Source organism: Rhinolophus ferrumequinum, chromosome 7, assembly GCF_004115265.2.
Source record: "Rhinolophus ferrumequinum isolate MPI-CBG mRhiFer1 chromosome 7, mRhiFer1_v1.p, whole genome shotgun sequence".
NCBI classification, from domain to species: Eukaryota; Metazoa; Chordata; class Mammalia; order Chiroptera; family Rhinolophidae; genus Rhinolophus; species Rhinolophus ferrumequinum.
Genome location: NC_046290.1, coordinates 24,348,657 through 24,364,367, shown reverse-complemented (window position 1 = coordinate 24,364,367; position 15,711 = coordinate 24,348,657). Strand labels below are relative to the sequence as shown.

At 33.9% G+C, this 15,711-nt stretch overlaps 1 protein-coding gene across 3 annotated transcripts in view; it reads right to left on the bottom strand.

The window, feature by feature from the left end:
- Window positions 1-15,711, bottom strand: part of NIPBL (NIPBL cohesin loading factor) — a 187,182-nt gene that overhangs the window by 12,362 nt on the left and 159,109 nt on the right. For all 3 annotated transcript variants that reach the window (XM_033109936.1, XM_033109938.1, XM_033109937.1), the window contains 8 exons: window positions 10,832-10,940; window positions 9,245-9,381; window positions 4,952-5,092; window positions 4,735-4,828; window positions 4,175-4,329; window positions 3,583-3,673; window positions 1,032-1,205; window positions 434-624 (listed from right to left, as the gene is read on the bottom strand). In XM_033109936.1, coding sequence (XP_032965827.1) covers window positions 434-624; window positions 1,032-1,205; window positions 3,583-3,673; window positions 4,175-4,329; window positions 4,735-4,828; window positions 4,952-5,092; window positions 9,245-9,381; window positions 10,832-10,940 — 1,092 coding nt within the window. The remainder of the gene's footprint in view (window positions 1-433; window positions 625-1,031; window positions 1,206-3,582; window positions 3,674-4,174; window positions 4,330-4,734; window positions 4,829-4,951; window positions 5,093-9,244; window positions 9,382-10,831; window positions 10,941-15,711) is intronic.

The window sequence follows — 15,711 nt, the reverse complement described above, 5'->3', positions numbered from 1 at the left end:
ATTACATCATTTAGTCCTCATATCAATGTGTTGAGGTATCGGTAGTTGACATTACCTCTAATTTACAGATGAAGGAACTGAGCTCAGGTTATATTATTTACTTTCTGTGGACTAAAATCCACCCTTTTTAACAGATTATACTCTTAACCCCAGTTAACTCTCTTGACATTACATGTTGCTGGTTCTTAGGAATAAGAGTCAAAATGGACTAAAACAAATCTATCATCCCTACTTAGAACATGATGCTGAGTACATACTCTGCCAACATAAATCAGAAGTTTATTTCATATAGACAACACTGTGAATATAAGGGTATTTTGCAGTTATGACAACCTAAGAGGCATAAAGAACGACTTATTCTCCAAGCATAATGTCATCAAATGACAAAAAATCTGGCTCTTTTAGTAAATTCTGCTTACTGAAACATACTTACCTGAACTGGATGAATAAGACCTTGGTTTAGAGTCAATGCAATGACATTTAGGGCAAAGTGGCGCACACTTGACTGGGTGTGAAAAAACGCCTCAAGCACCTGTTTGAGGTAAAGCTGCATGATGGAACTACTCATCCCTGAGGAAACATCACCCATTTCTTTTAAATCTTCCTGTTTTGCAACTTTCTTCCCTACAAAAGTAAACATTAAGAACATGTATATTAAACTTGACTTAAATACATCAAATTAGGCCACAACCAAAAGCACAAAATGTTATAGCTAGTGCTCTGACTCAATTTGGGCTTTTAGTCTGTATGTTTTTTATGTTTTGGTCTCTGTCGTAGCCTTTGAGAACCTGATGAGAACTATAACCCCTCTCCTCCCTCAAAATGGTACTGTCTGCTCATATATTATATTTTACAAACCATTTTAGGGAGTTTATGAATGCCTTTGAGCTTAGCTATGGACTTAAGGACTCCTTCTGAACTGAATTCCTTCATCTAATAGATAATGAAATTTAGGTATCTGGATTAAAAATGAGTCAGAGTATCTTAACTGCAGTCACACTATGAAATGAAAAAAAAATATTTTTACTTACAGTCTCTATCTGCCTGCTGCATACGTGTATCCTCTTCTTGTAGGTAGGTCTGGAGGTTTTTTAACACTTGTATTTTTAAATTTACTGAGGAGTTCTTATCAGATAAAATATTATTATACAGATTTTTCACCTCTTGCTCAAACATTAGACTTGGATGCTGAATAAAGGCAAATCCTAAAGAAAAGAAAAAAAAATCTCTTGATATATATTAAAGTAAATAAAACATTTAATGAAAATATTGATAAATTATATAAAGAGCTCCTTATTTCAAATATTAAAACTTAAAATGACTAGAAGAATATGCTTGTGGCCTTACCTAGAGAAGCATTAGAGCAGGTACTTCTTTCCCCATGAATTAAAAACAAGAAATTGCATTTCAAAGGAGAATTTCACACAAGAGGAAACCTTGAGGAGGGAGCAGGGCCTAGTGGCTAGGGGAGTGGATTAGGAGTCAGGAGTCTTGGGTTCTATTTCTGGCTCCACCACTGACTTGTAGTGTGACCTTGGGTGAGTCACATAATCTCTCTGTGCCTCAATTCTCCATCTGTAAAATGGGGACAATAATATTTACCACCCACCTACCTCAAAGGGATGTTTTCAGGACTTAAGAGGTAATGTCTGTAAACATTTTTAGATCCCTAGCAAAAGGTACTACATTGGCATTATTTAAAAAAAAGAAAAAAAGAAAAGGAAATATATTCATTTGATGAAACAGGATAATTCTAAAATAAACTAAAGCTAAAAATCTTCCATTTATTTCTCATATGGCATTATAATGAAGCCACAAAGCTGAATTTTATAACCACAAGTTAATAAGTAGCAAAATACTATTATTCATGTTTATTTGTATAAAATGCTTATTTATGTGAGATAAAATGAAGATCCCTGATGACAGCAGGTATTATTGATGCCAAATAACGAACTAAACTCAAAGCATAGAGTGATCAGTTAACTAGCCCAAGGTCACACAGGATAACTATGGCCCAGGCAAGATGTCTTTTATTAACTAGTTTAAAGCACTATTTTCTGGAAGTACTGCTTCTTTAAATTTACATACAGTTGACCCTTGAACAACACGGGTTTGAACTGTGGGGGTCCACTTACACATGAATTTCTTTCCTTTTTCTTTTTCTTAACGCATTTTTTCCCAATAAATATACAGTTGGCCTTTTGTATCCCGGGGTTTCGCAACCTCTAATTCACAGATCGAAAACACTATTTTCAATGCACAGTTGGGAATGCATTGATGTGGAGGGTCAACTATGCATTGTTCTATGCCATTTCATATAAGGGACTTGAGCATCTGTGGATTTTGTATCCGTGAGGGCTCCTGGAACCAAACCCCCATGGATACTGAGGGACAACTAAGTTTTTTTGGTGAGTCAAAAGTTATAAGTGGATTTTCTTCTGTGTGGGGGTCAGTGCCCCAACCTGTGTTGTTCAAGGGTCAACTGTATGTTTTCTCTGAATTAGATGTACCATTGTTAGCTTGCCACTTTAAATAGCTCATGTCCAGACTGAACATTCATTCAAAGGCACACATTTGGCAAGTAATACTGAACCAATATAAGTGATATCTGAATTTTCACTATATTTTGCTATATGTAATTTTCAGAAAGGGATGGAGGAGGACTAAGATAACAAAATTTAAACTTATTTAAAGAAATCAGTAAACATTTTAATGAGGATTGGGTAACTCAGAATCTCTTATTACTCATTTTAGTTCAAAAGACTAATAGAAACGATTGTCCATGCATATTAAATTATAAACCTTGTTAATCCTACCAAAATAAAGTTTCAAAATAAGCTATTAACCTTATTGAGTAGCTTTACATGTATTTGCACAAAAGCAAAACCAAAAAACCCAAAAACCTGGACAGAGTGCTCTTCTTATATATTTTTTTAAAGTACATTCAAGTTCAGGTATTTTAATGCTAATCCTTCTCGTATTTCTCCATATTCCATTATCTTCCAGGTAAGCCACAAACCCTAACCTTCTGCAAAGGCACACATTTACTATATTAATGCTCCTGGAAAAATAAGGGCCAGGCATACATCCAAATTGTTCCTTCTGGGTTAGTTACCATGTGCTTCTATATGAATAAAGGTCTGTGAAGACTGTCCACTGTCTTAACTAGAAGTGGCAGATACATATAATGACAAAGCTTTGCAAAGAAAAAAAACAATTTAAACATATGCAATATCACAAAATTCTTCTAAATCATTTTTCTTTATCAAAGTGCTTTAATAAATGTTCTTATGAAACCCTATGAAGTCGGGTAGGAGATAGTATTGTTATCTCTATTTTACAAACAAGGAAACTGATGAACAGAGAAGTCATGTGACTTGCTCAAGGTCACCCAGGAAGTCACTGGCTGAGCCAGGAATGGAACCCAGGTATTTTAACCCCCAGTCCTATATTCTATACAACAGATTCTAAAGCGAATAGAAACATACTTAAATAAATCAATAGTTAATACTCATAATATTTTAGAATTTGTTCAACCTCTCAAACAACTAAAAACTATAAAGAAATGTAGACTTAACTTACCTAGACCAATGATGGCTTTTGTTTGTACTTCTTCATCTGAATGTTTTGTGAAATACATTAATAGTTCAAGTACCTTATCCTTTATGTTAACCTAAGGGGGGAAAAATCCATTTTACAAAGAAGAGTAACTTAGATCAGTTTTCAACTATAAAGGAAAAAAATACCTAAAAGCAAACAATGAGAATTTCCACATGTGAACTTTACTAAAGAATAAATTGCCAGTAAGTTTATAAATCCATGTATTTTAGAATCATGGCATTCAAAATAAAGGTCTGCAACAAAGAAGCTCAAGCCAGAATGTAAATAATGTACTGCTCCCTCATTGAGAAAAGTGAAAAAATATAGCACTGCTGACCTAAACAGTGTGTCTACTATTACAAACCTGACATAAGTTGTGTGTACTAAACTTATTATAGACCAGTGACAAACAGTTCACAGATCAGAGCGAGTCTGAGAACCATGTTTTGAGTAGCACTGTCTCACAATTCTCATCAAATCAGACTACTCTAGTGCAGCTTTCATCCTGGATCATTATATTCACTTTCAGTTCTAAGGGTCATACATGCTAAGTAATTAATAGTAGGATCTTTACCTTACTATTGCCTTTAAAATCTTCCAGATCAAAATCAAAATGCCGACATAGTGCTCCAACAGTGAAAAGGGATCTCAGAAGTGCTGGTTTGTTTGTTAGAAGTGAAGTGTTATTTGGATCCTCTTGGTGCTGACTTTTTAATTTTGAAATGGCACCTAATAAAGTAAAAATGTTTATAATAAACCTTTTATCCTTAAATTATTATGTTCGATAATAACTGCTAATGAAGTATAATTGAGTTTTTCTAGTGGTTCTTAAGTACTAAATGTCTAGAATTATAAGACACTCCTTAAAGCCTAAAAGAATTAATGTAAAAAACATTTGAATTTTATTTTACATATGGGAAGAAACCTTACCAACATTTACTTATGAGGAGATTTCTTAAGTAATCATATTGGGTTACTAAGAGAATACAAAAGATACTAGAAAATACGGCTTCTGAGTGGACCACAGAGGACACCTCTTACAATTACCTACATTCTAGTATCAGATGTGTTAAAAGAATTGGACACACTGCAGGATCTAGCAGAATAACATTAAAGCCCAGGCACTGAACTTACCATAGTATCTATTGAAACAGGCCCATACAAATTTAAAATTTTGTGTCACTTTATTTACAACTGCCCCAAGACAGCTCACGCAATGTTGCACTACCTAAAAGATACAAAAAATGTTACTGTTTAGACGAAAGTTAAAGACTGGGTAACAACATGTGATTAAGATATCATTTGTGATTTACATACTAATCAATACAGAGATTGTAAACTGAATGCTTACAGTCATGCCATATTTGATGATCAGTTTCATTAGATCTTCTTCAATAGTGGCAAGGAAAGTTTCACTTGGATGCTCCATCAGTGGTACCACCAGCTCTAGGATTTTGGCAACATTGCAGATAACCATGAAATCATTTTGTGTCTATAAGGATAAAATTAGTGCTTTATGAGTATCAAAATCTCAAAAGAAACTACATACAGTTTTATGTATTTTGGGGTTGAAGTATTATGTATATAAAATTTAAGTAACAAAAACTATCAGAAAAATTTTAAGGTATGGAAAGAGCATCAGACAGTGTCAAGAATCTGTATTCTAGCTATGCCACTAACTTACCATGTGACCTCAATGCTACAGTTGTTCTTTTTTTTCCCGAAATGCAACACAACTCAATTCTCAACAGGGGTATTTAAACATTAACAGAGTGTTTTACTAAGATTGGTACAGTTTTTAAGGGTAGTATTTTTCGGTTGAGGCATGTTAACCTAATAGTTCTCAACTGGGGCTGAGTTTGTCCCCCAAAATATGTGGAAATATCTGGAGACATTTTTGTTGTCACAACAGGGGTGTAGTGGAGGTACTACTGACATCTACTGGATAGATGCCAGCAATGCTGCCAAATGTCCTATAATGCTCAGAATAATTCCTGACGACAAAGAATAATCTGGCCCTAAATGGCAATACTGCTTCAGCAGAAGCTCATTTTGTATTTATACAAATGTATGTATTTATACAAATTACATAACCCTTTACAAGACAGATGAAAATGTCGACTCCCAGAAATAGGTATAAGGCTTCTTTATTTTGAAATTTAAAATATTATATGAAAACTAAAGTCTTAAAAAAGTTTTAAAACTTTGATTAAAAACTAAGGAGGTTTTAAAAAAATAGGTAAAGCATCTTAAAAAAATCAAAAGGTATTAAAGGATTTACAGTAAAAAGTCTCTTTCCCACCACTGTCGTCTATTCACACAATTCCCCTACTCAAAGGCAACCAAAGTTACTATTTTTTTTTTTGAAGAGTAAGGCTGTCAAACTAATGTTTTTATAATATTTAGCCAAGCTACCATTCCTTATTTTTAGCAACAGGTTATTGACACTTATTTTGGATTCTTTGAGCTTATTATCTCACTGGGTAAAAACTTTCCGATCCTCACATTTATCTTTCAGCATACCCTCAGGATTAAATAAAAAAATAGGTTAGATGAATACTTCTAAGTAACATAAAAATCCTTTCGTTCCCTGCCACCTCTTACTCCCACCCCCTTTAAGCAATAGGGGATGAGATAAAGTGGGTTTAAAAATAGAAGATAAATTCATTTGAGAATCACTGCTAAAACTTTACTTTTTAAAACAATGTAGTAACATGTTTTTGAATGTTACTGGCCTGAAAAATCAAGTTAAGAGACATATATTAAAATTTAGTGGAAAAATTAAAAGAAATATGGAAATCACAATGGAAAAGAGCAGGAGAATACTAGGAAATATTTGAAATGAATATAAGATGGTTCAATATCTAAAATATTTAGATTACAGAGTACTTTTTTTTTAAAAGGGGCCCACAATTCAAAGGTAAAATGGGCAAATGATATGAATAGTCAAATCACAGGAAATCAAGTCCAATGGCTAATATAAAAGATACTCAACCTTCTGGAAATCAGGGGAGGGAAATGAAGCAACAATAAGCCATTCCTTTACACTGTAAGACTGGCAAAGAGTGCAAAAATGACAGTGTCTGTACTGGTTTCCAAAGAGGCTATAGAAGATGTCCACCAGCAATCTGGCAAGATCTATCAAAAACCAAAACCAATACCAAAACAAATTTCCTCAACTTAGCAAGTCCATCCCTCAGAGTCATTCCCTCCGCCCAAAGTAAAATCAGTATTTAAAAGCAGTTGACCCTGGAACAACATGGGGGTTAGGGGAGCTGACACTTGTGCAAAAATCTGCATGCAGCTTTTGGCTCTCCAAAAACTTAAATACAGCTGGTCCTTCACATCTGTGAATTCAACCAACCATGGCTGGGAATGAGAAAACAGTTTTCAATGCATGGTTGGTTGAACTATGTGAAGCCTACAGATACTAAGGGCCGACTATTTTATTTATTGAAAAAAATCCGTATAAAAGTGGACCGGTGCAGCTCAAGCCTGTGTTGTTCAAGGGTCAACTGTATTTGAATAGGAATGTTTATTAAGAAATTATTATTTGTACTGGCTATCAACAGGAATCAATGTAATACCTGCCCAAATAAGAAATGGTTAAATAAATCACAGGACAGACATAAAATAGGTAATATGTAGACATTCAAAAGAATGAATTAGATATATATGACGTGATTTGAGATTAGTAACTATGCCTGGTTGAAATGTATATAACATGACCTGACTTAAAAAAAACACCTGGTCAACCATTTATATATATATCCATCCACAATTACAGAAACATGGATAAAGTATGTAAGGATACTGAAGTTGCATATCCTGCGATGAGGAGAAATAAAGATGGGGCAGAATATATTTTTTAAAAAAAATTGAAAAACGTGTCTATTATATATGAGGGGCCTTACAGTAGTCCCCCTTATCTGTGGTTTCTCTTTCCATGGTTTCAGTTACCAGGGGTCAACTACGATCCAAAAATATTAAATGGAAAAATCCACAATAAACAATTCATAAGTTTTACAAAGTGTGCCATTAAAGTAACGTGATGAAATCTTGTGCTGTCCTGCTCTATCCTGCTCAGGACGTGGTGAATCATTCCTTTGCCCAGGGTATCCATACTGTGTATGCTACCTGCCTGTTAGTTACTTAGTAACCGTCTTGGTTAATCAGATTGAATCTCCCATGATTGCAGTGCTTGCGCCCAAGTAACCCTTATTTTACTTCATAATGGCCCCAAAGCACAAGAATAGTGATGCTGGCAATTCAGATACGCAAAGGGAAGTCATAAAGTGCTTCTTTTAAGTGAGAAGATGTGTGTGTATAGAAAAAAGCATAGTATATATAGGGTTCAGTACTATCTGTGATTTCAAGCATCCACCAGGGGTCCTGGAATGTATTCCCTGCAACAAGGGACTACTACTTATATTTATATAAAACTTTATATTTGTGTGTATATGTATATGCATAAAAAATGTACAAAATGTTTTCAAAGTAACCTTGCTTTCAAAAAATATTGGTTCAAACGAGGACTATTTATACAAATTACATTATAGTTCAGATTGTAGAGGCACACAGACACGGGATTGAATTCCCACTTTGGGATTACTTAGTTGTATGAGACACTGGGCAACTTAGTTTTCATTATCTGTAAAACAGATAATGGCAACTACTTCACAAAGTAAATGAGATAATATACTCCACGTTCTTCACAGTGCTTGGCATTATGCTCAATAAATATAAGCCATTATTACTAGCCACAGATTACATATTAATCAATTTATTTCTGGATGCAATATAAGCCCTAAATATAGAATTAGGGTCTCAGAAATATTATATGCTGTTTTTCTATATTTATCGTCTGGTACTTTCCTCAGTTCCTAGCATTTCTCAGGACATCCTGAGATTTTCATCTAGAACTTTTTAATTTAGATCACCAACGCAAAATGATCATAGCAGCAAAACAAATTTAGTAGAGAAAACAGTTAAAATTAGCTCCTTAGGAACACTGAGAACATAGTAAGTGAAAAACTATTTACATTTTAAAGTTTGTAAGGTATTTTGAAATTTAGTGTTTGTAATAAGTCACTTAACTCACTAGTATGCTGTCATATAAATTGCTGCATTATTTTACTTAAGCAATGTTTTATTTAATTTTCACATTTGATTTTAGGAAAACAAATTGTGTAATATTAACAGCCTAACATTTCTGACATGATACTAGATTTTCCATATTTAACATACTGGTGTATTATACAAATAAATAAAATGTTTAAAATAAAATATACTAAAAATGACAAATGAAACGCAAATTCAGAATCTAAAAGACAGTACATATCTCAATGACAGGAACTCTACCTCATTCACTTCTGAGGTCTTAACAATAGTCACAATTTACTAAGGACATACTGAGGGTTTGGCTTGGCGATCTTAAAAAGAAATGGAGCCTGAACTTTATTTTTAATATATCAGGAAAATAATGTTTGTAGATAACTTGCCACAAATATTAGAACATGTACTTAAGTACATGACACAGTTGATCTGTCAGTGAAAATGTGAATGACACAATGTGAATTCTAAATTTAAAATATTTAGTACATGGTTTATATAAAACAGAAAAATAGGACAGCTCTATACTTACACTACATTTAGTGGTAAGGTATGGTTGCATAGTCATGGCATGTTTAACCATGAGCTGGGGTCTTATTTTGCTGAATAAGAACAAAGTGGTTATGCAAGCTACCAATCTTCCCGAATTCACACCTTTATTGTCAGAGTCTGGAAAAACAAACAAGAAATAAGACACTAAAATATGACAAGGTAGTGGAAATTATACAGAATATTATTTAAATTAATCAATATCCCCTGAATAGATTCAGCACATGCCTCAATATAATAGATTAGTATTTCTTATGATACTGTACTTCCTGCATTTCAGTTTTCTTCGTTATATAAATTGCATATGTTAACAATAAAGGACAAAGAGGCTGCACTACAGGAGGCAGGTTTTACACTGAGGGGAGTAGGACTGACGTTAAAAAGTAGAAAGAAGTTGGGAAGTTTAGAGATAAACAGGGTGTTGGTTTTATCTAAAAATGGATGAAAATGAATATGGGAAAGAAAGTTAGCAAAGGGGGACAAAACCAATTTAGCTGAGGTGATACCGTGTTTAAAGGTACTAGGGAAAAAGCTGCTGCTATAGTAGGAGAGTGTTAAAAGACGGAAGAGAGAAATGAAGAAGCTGGACCAGTGCTATATTAGAAAGGAAAATAAAATGCTGTTCAGCTGAAAGGAAAATGTTCTTGGGTGGCAAATTAATTTTCAGAGATTAGCAACTTTTTAACATTAAGTAACAACAGTACCACTCTTAAAATCTGGGATAGGGGAAAACAGGGAAAAACAGAATAAGGAGATAAAAAGAGGTACAAATGGAAAATGAAAAAAACATTAAAGAAAAAAACTGCATAAAATATAAAGGGTATCAACATTTCCTCAGATGCCATAAATGTGCCTCTATAAGAGGCAACTGGCCCCCAATTCTGGAGAATGACAGGCTGACTACTGTCTCTCATTAACGTACATCAGGCAATGGAAAGCAATGCTAATCTTGTGCGCTTTAAGCAACAGATATCGATTATGACTTTTATAGTTTTCCATAATTATTTATATTTTGATTAATAATTTCAGACTTGTTACTGGCAAATAATGGGATAGATCATATTATAAAGTATTTAAGGAATGTAATTTAAAATATATTGACAGCTTTCTAGCTCAAGATTAAGCACATTTTATATAACAATTATAAATGATATTAGGGATGTACCACAAATCTTTTAAGAACATTTTTATAATAAGTAATTTCATTTTGAGAGAAAATTTTATAGGATTTAAAACAAAGCAAACAGTTTTCGGATGAGTGCAATTAGCTAAGTATGTATTAGCCCCTGGACTTACTTTTATTCCTGTTCAATACGACACCTAAAATTATATAGTACTGAGAGATATGTGGAAGAGATGAGGCCTATGCTTTTATTAGACCGCTCTAGATAACCTTAGACAACCTTAACAATATAATTAAGGCTGCAACATCAAACAAAAAACAGATTTTATTTTAAGAGTAGTTCACTGTTAGGCTAAGCAGAGTCAAAAGCAAAAATAAGAAATGTGCCAAAGTATCTTACAATATCTTATAAAACCAACTTAATGACCAATATACAAAATGTCTTACCAGCTAGAGATTCCTCATATTTAAGAATGTGCTCAACTAGGTTATCAACAAGTTGAGTACAAGCTTTCTTCACAGGTTTATATGAGGAATCCTCTTCGGACTTCAACAACTATATACGTGTATATATAAAAAAAAAAAAATCCCAGTATAATTATTCATCAGGCAACAATAATAATACTAACACATTAAATGTGTCCATAAATAATCAGCTTTTCAATTTGTCATTAATAATTTAATACTGAAAATGCAAATTAAACAAAAATACATAACAAATGTTTTAAAATAACTTACAAACCAGTAATTTATAAATACTTTCAAACAATTTTATTATAAAGTATTTAAATTGCTGTATATAGGATCTTAAGTAGGATATGAGAGAAATGAGGAAGGTGACCTTCTTTTAAGAGCACCACTCAATGCTACCATGTTTCCCTGAAAATAAGACCTACCCCGAAAATAAGCCCCAGTTAAGATCGTCAGCCAGACGCATTTAGTACGTTATGACGATGTTCCAGAAGATGATGACATGACTGTATTTGAATAAATGTAGACTGTTGTACATGAAAAAATAAGATATCCTCTGAGAATATACCCTAACGCGTCTTTTGGAGCAAAAATTAATATAGGACCCTGTCTTATTTTCAGAGAAATACAGTAGTTGAATTAGTTTAAAGAATGAGAATTTCATTCCTCATTATACCAAATCCTTTGATGTCTCAAAAAAATATATTATGGATTAAATACATCTTTTATATAATTGCAACTATATCTGAATTGCACCTTAAGTTTTGCAATTATAAAATATAAGGCTAGATTTCTTCTGAGTTATCCTTTACCAAATTATTAATAAATGTTAGAAAAGTGTTATGAATAATGAGATAAGGAAAGGAGATCAGTCTAACTACAGCCAAAACCCCTCACCTCACCCCCCAAAACAAACCAACCCAATCTTTCAGAATAAGAGGTCAATGGTAAAGTCATTTGAGATATATTGGTTTTATTAATAAAGATTAGCTAATATAATTCTGGGGATATTAAAAGAGTTGGGATGTGCATTTGATTTCTGTGAAGAGTTCTGATGCTGTCCTAGAACTTTCTGCAATGATGGAAATGTTCTGTATCTCTGCTGTCCAATGTGGTTGCCATGAGCCATATGCGGCTACTTAACACTTGAAATGTGGCTAATTAATTTAAATAAAACACATGCAGCTAGTACTGGACAGTGCACGTTTAAACTTTCACTACAAGATGCATGGATGATTAAACCAACTAATAGCAATCAGAATAACACAACACATACATTGCCCCCCTCCCTCCAATTCAAAGAAGTAAATCAAAGCAGAAGACTTCAATTTACCCAATTTCAACTCTGAACAGCAAATTCTCTTCCTGCACCATAACTTAATTCCTCAAGCAGCTATTAAAATCACCTGCTGGCCTTGTCTGTTTCAGGCAAGAGTATAAAACAATCTCCTCATCCCTGTTTTTTTCTTTTTCCTCTCCAAAACATCGAGTATACATAAAAGTATTAACCATAAATTTTGGTTCATCAGTATTGCCATGTGTCCTTTTATTTACTTATAAATATAATGATACACTGTGAACCCAACTCAAGAACAAGAATATTTCCAATAATTTACATTTTCTAGTAGCTCCTTCCCTTACCCCATCTTCCTGTCTTACTTTCAAGGTAACCACTATGATGAATTCTACAATTTTTTTGCTTTAAAAAATTGTCTAAGCTGTATATTGTTTATGGTCTTGCTTGACTTTCATCTTTCTAAAAGTTATCATACTGGATGTAGTCTTCTATATCTTCTTGCCTTTAGTGACTCATTATGTCACTAACTAACCCAAGCTGTTGCATGTAACTGCATTTTATTCATTTCCTCTACTATACAACAGGCCATTGTCTATCTATACTGCAATTCATTTACGCATTCTTCTGAAGACAGGTTAACTACAATTTCAGTGGTATAACGAGCATTCTTTCATTTGTCTTCTGGTGCACAGATGCAGGATCCTATTGGGTATATACACTGCAGTGGAACTGCTGGGTCATGGGACACATAAATGTTCAATTTTATGAAATAATGCTATTTTGAAAACTTGGTTGTAATATTTTCTTAATTAGTAGCAGTGTTTAAGAGATACTATTTAATCCATCTCTTCTCTCCATCATTTATTGTCATCTGACTCAATTTTCGCCAAATGGATGTAAAATGTGGTCTTGATTTGTATTTCCCATATTACTAATGAGGTTGAACAACTTATTGGCCATATGTGCTATTTCTTCTATGAAATGCCTATTTGTAACTTTTACCTATTTTTGTACTAGGACTCTTGACTTATATTGGTTTGTAGGAGGAGTTCTTTATATCTTCTTAAAATGATCCTTTCTCAGTTACATATGTGTCAAGTATCTTTTCTCAGTTTGTGACCTGTTGTTTCCATTTTCTTTAAGATAGCTTTTGATTCCTAAATGTTCTTCATTTTAAGGCAGTGAAATTTATCAATCTTTCAAGGTTAATGGTTTTTGTCACTTATTTAAGAAATCCTTCCCTACAGGGGATGGCTGGTTAGCTCAGTTGGTTAGAGCCTGGTTGCCGGTAACACCAGATTGCCGGTTCAATCCCCGCATGGGCCATGTATGAGCTGCGCCCTCCTTAAAAAAACAAAACAAAAAAGAAACAAAAAAGAAATCCTTCCCTACAAAAAAGTGAAAAATATATTCACACATTATTTTGTTTTAAAAGTTTTAAAGATTTCCTTTAATCTATATCACATTGACTGTTGAAGAAGGAATCAATTTAAAACAAAATTCCTTATGGACAGCCAATTGTCCCGGGCCCATTTACTGAAAATCCTTTCCCCATTAACTGCAGTGCCACTTCTGTTTTATAGTAATTATATCTTATATACGTAGAAAATTATTTCTGGGCTCTCTATACTGTTCCATTGGTCTATTTAGTACACACGATCTTCTTACTGTATCTTTGAAACTAGGTCCTGATATTTGTTTTGGTAAGGCAACTCACTCACTGCTCTTTGCTCCTACATTTTCAGAAGTGACAATTATTTTCAAATCGTTGCTTTTCCATACATTTTACAATCACCTTGACCTGTTCGATATTTTTTGTTCTTGATTTTGATGAGATCTTTTATCATTTTGCCATTTTGCATAATTTTCATTTTTAGTTTTACAGTTTACTCTCTGTCAGATTTTATTCCTAGTTTATTAGACGTTATCATTCAAAGGTATTAAATCTTATAAAAAAATGGCCTTTTTCCTCTGAAATGATTCCTTATTTCTTCTCCTTTGTTACATCATACACACACACGCTTATGTTAAACCAGCTTTTCACTCATGCTATGCATGCGTATGTATATGTATATATGTATGCATGACTATGTGTATACATAACACACATCTTTATCCATCTTATTTTTGATGCATTTCAAAGTATATTGTAGACATCAGTGTACCCCTTTTTTCCTTTTGAAATAAAATTTACATGAAATGCAATGTACAAAGCTTTAGTGTACATTTGCTCAGTTTTGTTAACTTCATTCACCATTATAACTCAAAACTCCAACCAAGATACAGAACAGTGGTTCTCCACCTCCAGCTTACATCAGCTCATTTGGAGAGAATGTTACAATACAGAATGATGGCCCCACTTTCAGAGTTATGATTAAGTCTGGGGTAAAGACTTAGAACTTAACATTTCTAACAAATCGCAGGTAATCTCAATTACTGTTAGAACCACTGATAGATTATTACCATTACCCCAAAAGTTCCCTCATGTTCCTTCCAAGTCAATCCCTGGACCCCTGCAACCACTCTTCTGATTTTTTTCCCCACAATATAGATTAGTTTCGCCTCTCCTAGAACTTCACATAAATGGAAACGTACCCTTCTGTGTAAGGCTTCTTTTACTCTAAATAAATGTTTTCATTATTCACATTTGTTCCTATACATATCAATAGTTTTTTCCTGTATGATATGGAATACTATTAAATTGTATGGACATACCAGTTTTTTGTTTTTTTTTTGCCCATTCACTGGTTGATGGAGACAAACTGTATCTGACTGTAAACTCAGGAGAAACCAAGCTGCTCCTTAAACACCTTGCCTAGAAATCTTCCAGCTAAATATGTAATTTCATCGATTGAAGTTCTGCCTACCACAGAACACTAGAACAAGAACTCAACTCAGCCGAATTCTTTGCCACTTTACAACAAAGACTGTCCTGTTGCCCAATAGCATGTTCCTCACTTCCGCCTGAGACCTCATCGTAATGGCCTTTACTGTCCATATTTCCAGCCACATTCTGTATGTGATTATACGTATTCTCCAAGAAGACAGAAGCCCTCTCTACAGCTCTTCTCTTTTCTGAGACCTCACTAGAACTGCTTTACATGTCTCCTCACAAAACTACCAGCTTTTTCTAGCATGCACCTCAGAACTCTTCCGGTCTCTACTGATTACCCAATTCCAAACCTGCTTCTACATTTTTAGGTATTTGTTTCAGCAGCACGCCACTTCTTGGTATCAATTTTTGTCTTAATCAGTTTGGGCTGCTATAACAAATACCAGACTAGGTGGCTTAAACAACAGAAATGTATTTTTCATAGTTCAGAAGGTTGGGAAGTCCTAGGTCAAGGTGCCAGCACAGTTGTTTTCTGATGAAGACCCACTTCTTAGCTCATGGTTGTCTTCTTACTGTATCCTCACATGGCAGAGAGCAGAGAGATCATCTCTTGTGTCTCCTCTTAGAAGGACACTAATCTGATTCATGAGGGCTCCACCCTCTTGACCTAATTATCCCTCGAAGGTCCATCTCCTAATATCATCACATTGGGGATCCAAAGTCAAT